This window comes from Ursus maritimus, unplaced genomic scaffold (genome assembly GCF_017311325.1).
Source record: "Ursus maritimus isolate PB19 unplaced genomic scaffold, ASM1731132v1 scaffold_11, whole genome shotgun sequence".
NCBI lineage: Eukaryota > Metazoa > Chordata > Mammalia > Carnivora > Ursidae > Ursus > Ursus maritimus.
Window position 1 is genome coordinate 51843501 of NW_024423453.1, and position 5254 is coordinate 51848754.

The 5254-nt window shown below is 47.6% G+C and overlaps 1 protein-coding gene across 1 annotated transcript; it reads right to left on the bottom strand.

Annotated features, from left to right (window-relative positions):
* Positions 1 to 2732: 2732 nt before the first annotated feature.
* LOC103658131 (putative tripartite motif-containing protein 75) lies at positions 2733 to 4145 on the bottom strand. The gene has a single exon (XM_008685609.2). The coding sequence runs from the start codon at positions 4143 to 4145 to the stop codon at positions 2733 to 2735; it is 1413 nt and encodes a 470-aa protein (XP_008683831.2).
* Between the last annotated feature and the right edge of the window lie 1109 nt (positions 4146 to 5254).

The following is a 5254-nucleotide window of genomic DNA, read 5'->3' on the forward strand; positions in this document are numbered from 1 at the left end:
GGAGGAGAGAGTCCCGACTGGACTCCACGCTAAGCATGGAGCCCCATGCAGGGCTCAATCTCATGACTCTTGAGATCATGACCTGAGCTGAAATCAAGATTTGATCACTTAACCAACTGCGCCACCCATGTGCTCTCAAAGTACAAGTTTCTATTGAATGTGTACCACTTTCACACCACCATAAAGTTGAAAAATTGTAAGCTGAATTGTCTATATGTGCTTAACAATGGCTTACAGCATAGAGCTAAGGATCTTGCATTGAGAGCCCAGGGGCAACTTATGGCCATCATCCTGGTCCAGAGTCCCAGGAAGCATGAGAGGAAGTTGCTGAAGCCTCTACAATGATGTCTCTGGGGGCACTAATACGAATGCCTGATATATTCCTATTTAGACAGATTCTAGAGCCCTTCCTTGGAAGTAGCCTCCTTAAAGGTGGGCTGATTTGCAAATAACAGTAAAAATAGCCTTGAGCAAAATTTATAAATGAGGAATAAGTTGCCTCCAGAACCCAAAAAGGCCTAAAAGATGTTGGGCTTGTTTTTATGTTGCGGGTTTTTGAGAGGGTCAATAGCTATTTATTTATTTTAAGCTTTTATTATTTTAGAGAGAGAGAGAGCATGAGCAGGAGAGACACAGGGAAAGGAGAGAATCTCGAGCTGACTTGGGCTGAGCACAGAGCCCAATGCAGGGTTGGATCCCATGACCCTGAGACCAGGACCTCAGCCAAAACCAACAGTTGGATGCCCAACCATCTGCTGTCAATAGCTATTTCTTGACAGTGTTAGAGATAGAGGTACCCTCAGGTTACCAAGTAACTTTCAGGAAATTAACTAAGATCGTAGTCAGAGATCTCTGGAGGAGTATGTCATAATGTAAATCATTTATGATTTAGAGAGAGTTGAATGTAGTAAAAATCTTGCCTCAAAGATTATATGCCAAGACAAAACTGTTGAGGTAGCTAGAATTGCTGGGTAGAGGTGTGTGATATCCCTGTGGAGGCGAAGGAAAGTTATTGCTGGGACGCTGTTGAAATAAACCCTGAATCTAATATACCGGCCAAATCTATAATAGCCAGATATTTACCAGTTGTTGATTGGATGGAATTAGCAATTATGACAACACTGGGTGGGACCACAGCATTAAGGCTGTAGTAATTCACTGTAAGATGCTATCCATTCTTTTCAAGTTAAAGATAGGCAAAATTTTCCTGTTAAACAGAGAAGCAGTAGGGATAACCTCTACGCAGATCTTCAATAATATATTTCAATTCTTGAATGCCCTGTTTTAACTAAATTTTATTCATATTACTTTGGGGGGGTGGGGCATTCATTGGGGTCCATTTTGTGAAGCCAATTTGTGTCAATGATTTAATTTTAATTTATTACTCATCGGGTCAGCTCATCCATGCCTTCTCTTGGGCATTTTAGGAGAATGTGTGGTGTGACCACGGGGAATTTAGGCAAGGCAACTATTCTGATAGCTAACATGAGGCATACCTCTTTGATGTCTATTTTATGTTCAGTAGCAACATTAACATTATAGGGGGTACTATCTTTGAATTTAGTGGGATCCCGCTAAACCAGCATCTAGGTTATGGAGGCACAAAATAGAATTTCATCCTTTTATCTTGTTTGTTCTATAGGTTCTTTTTTTTTTTATGATTTTATTCATTTATTTCAGACAGAGAGAGCACGGAGGGGTGGGGAGGGACAGAGGGAGAAGCAGACTCCAGAGTCTGATGTGGGCTCCATCCCAGGACCTTGGGATCATGACACTAGCTGAAGGCAGACACTTAACTGACTGAGCCACCAGGCACCTGTTCTATAGATTCTTTCAGTAAATTTTGACTTGACAATTAGGTCAAATTGTGGACCTCTGTTCTACTGTTTTGGTTCCTTCCCCTGATTCCAGTGTTTCCTTCCTTCTTTCTGACTTGGATTCTAGAGCCTTTTCTGGGAGGACACCCCATTAAAGGTGGGCTGATTTGCAAGTAAAGGCATAAATGCTCAAAAGTGCATAATTGGTTTGGGCAGCAGAGGCAAAGAAAGAAAGAAAGGAAAAATCCCCCTGAAGATGTTAGTCAACATTTCCATAAGCCTGCTCAGAACACCAATGTTAAGACCAGGTTGTATAGCCAGGGTGGACCCTCACCCAGAATTTTTTCACTGTAAGGAATGATGACACCACACACACCAGAAGGATATAAAGGGATTTATTACTCATATAGTCGGATGGAGACACCATCTGTCTTCCAAGGCTGTTCCCCACAAAAACATCCTTGAACACATAATGTGGAGCAATCAGTGCCTTATTCCCATGCATAAACAGGACGGACCCACTGAGATTCATCTCCCTACAATTATGCCTTCTCTCCTACCTGGAGTATAAAAGGTACTTACGGATAGGCCTACATCATAAATGTACAAAACTTGTAATATCTGTAATATATGTAAATGTAAATATGTAAATTTACCAAAAAATCTATTGGAGCCGTAAATTTATAACACACTCTGATCTTAGAATTCCAGAAACAGTTAATCTCCACATCTCTGTTACTTCCCACATCTCTTCTGCTATTGAAACAAAATCAAAAAAGAGAGAAAACAAAATTCCCTGAGAAAATGTGTTTAAGTCATAGAAGTGTTAAAATTGGTGCTAGATGCACTGATAGTTGTACAATATTCTACCCACCGTCCATAAACTGCAGCTAGAAAATGCAGCCACGTCACAGCTCATCCTTCCTCGTCTCTGGCCGCGCAGATGGTGAGAGGTTTGGAGTCGCGCCCCACCCAGAAGTAAGGCCTCAGGACTTCCGAAAACGCGTCGGTGAAGGAATGGATGTGAGCCCGGTCATTCAAACGGTAGAAGGAAATCTCCCCCAGCTCGTAGTCCAGGTACACGCCGAGCCCTGTGGGCTTCTCCGTGGGCGCCAGAGCCACACGAGCAGCCCCGTGCGCGACGCAGCCGCCCGCCCGCCGCTGAATGGTCCAGCGCCTGCGCCGTCCTGCCGGGGGCCGCCCGCCCTGCCCGGAAGGGCCGTCCGCGCACAGCCCCACGGCCCACGCCCGCTTGTCGCCCACCAGCACTTCCCAGTAATGGCGGCCACCGTCGAAGCCCTCGGAGCCCAGGACCACCGGATCCGTCCGAAAGCTCTTCGCATTCTGAGGAACGCCCGGCCTTTTCCGCACGAATGTCACAGACTTTCTATCCTCGGACACGAGCAGATGAGGATGCGCGGTCTCGGGATCCAGAGTAACTTCTTGTCGGAACTTCTGTATGATTTTCCGCAGCGCCGAGTGCTGCGGGGGAAGCCTGCACGCTTCCAGCCTCAACCGGAAAGAGTAGAGCGCCGGCGGCCGCAGGCCTTCACACCTGCCCCGGCTGCTCCTGACGCCCGCCAGCAGCTGCACGTCCGACAGCACACTCCTGGCCGCCACCTCGCTCAGCCGGCGGCGCAGAGTGGACACGTGCTCCGAGAACGCGGTGATGTTGGCGCAGAGCCTCCGCTGAATGTCTCTCTCCTCCTCAGCGAGCCTGGAGAGGACGGCCCCTTGCTCCCGGTCCACGCACGCGCTCAGCTGCTCAAACTCTGAGGTTAGTTTCTGTCTCTGGTCCTGCAGCTTCTCTCTCAGTTCTAGGAGTTTTCTCTCCTGGGTGCCGACTAGTCTCTGAACGTCGGCCACCTGCTTCTTCAGCGGCTCAATGTAGCGGCTGAGCCTTTGCCTGTGATGAGAGGCGGCCTCCTGCGTGGGCCTCACCTGGTGGCCCTGGTGGTCAGGGGGCCGTGTGCACTCGGGACACAACACCTCGAGGTCCTCCTCGCAGAAGAGGGTCAGGACCTGGTGATGCTTCTCACACAAGTGTTTCTCTTCCCGCCTCCTCTTCTTGCTCCTGGCGACGTGGAGGAGCCTGGCAACGTCAATCATCCTTCCCAGCTGGGTGTTGCTCCTCAAGTGCCTCTCTTGGCACGAGTGACGGCAGACAGGGCACGGGAACCTGTCCTTCAGATCGGCCCAGGACTGCTGGATGCAGCAGCGACAGAAGTTGTGCCCACATTCAGTGGTGACGGGGTCTCTCAGGTAATCCAGACAGACGGGACAGTTGGCTTCTGCCTGGAGTCCTGCCAGGGCTGCTGGGACCGCCATTGGGCTGTGAATGAAGGACTGCACTGAGGTGGGTTTTCTTCAGGAGCTGAGGCTCTGAAGGCTCTTTCCACTGAGAAGCCTCAGACACACCCTCAGATCTCACTGTTCTTCCTATCTTGAACGTTTCATTCCTATGAGGCAAATGGCCTCAAGGACAAAGATAGGTGCCTGGTGAAGCTGCATCAATCACAGGTTAGTTGGGCAACCAGCTGCCCTTGGCAGCTCAGAGGATGTGAAGTCAAGTGATGCAATCTCTTGGTCAGAATGCAGACACAACTTTAAAGTGCCTCTTCATCCCTGGAGAGGAGAAAATATTGTTTTATGTAAAAAAAATTTACCATTTGTTTTGTGGCCCTGCTCACCGCCACATTTGAGACAGCCACCAATTCTTCTCTCCACCCCCCAGGATTCTACCTACACCCACATCAACCACAGGGGGCCTCATGATACTGCAGAAAGTTAAAGGCTTTGCAAATTGAGCCTCCACCCTGGGTAGGATTTCCCTTAACTCATTTCTGGGGGATCTGGGGGAAGTACATAGCATCCTCATCTCTAAGAGAATCAAGTAAATAAGGATAGAAATCCCGACTTCAATCATTTCAATCTTGTCAAAGAGCCAATAAAAGAACCTGGTATTTTTTGGTTTAAACCACAGATATTTCTTAAACCACAGCACTGAATTAATAGTATGTCAAAATTTACTTTTCACTTAAGCATCTCAACTGCAGGATACATCCAACTGTGTACATAAGTGGTTTGGACTAGATTAGATTTACCCTGAGGATCCCGCCAAGTCAGAAAGCTGTGATTTTGACAAGATGGATAGAATGAAATTGGAGATCAGGAGTTCGATGTGAGAAAATACTAAGAAACACACACATATATACATAATTACTCTCCAAAGTCACTGATGAGATACCAACTGGTGAGGATAGGTGGGGACAAGATCCCCAGAAGACAGCACAGAGTTTTCCCTTAGTAGCAGTTATTGATTCTGAAAGACAGGCTGAAAGGCTGAGGCCAACTCTCAGGGTTGAGGAGACAAACATGGACTTAAGGGCACCCAGTAGAGGGTGTGTCCTGGTGAATACTCCACACTTTAAATTGGT

What these genes read in the sequence shown, in the direction of transcription:
- LOC103658131 (XM_008685609.2), bottom strand. Translation starts at nt 4,145, where the DNA reads ATGGCGGTCCCAGCAGCCCTGGCAGGACTCCAGGCAGAAGCCAACTGT.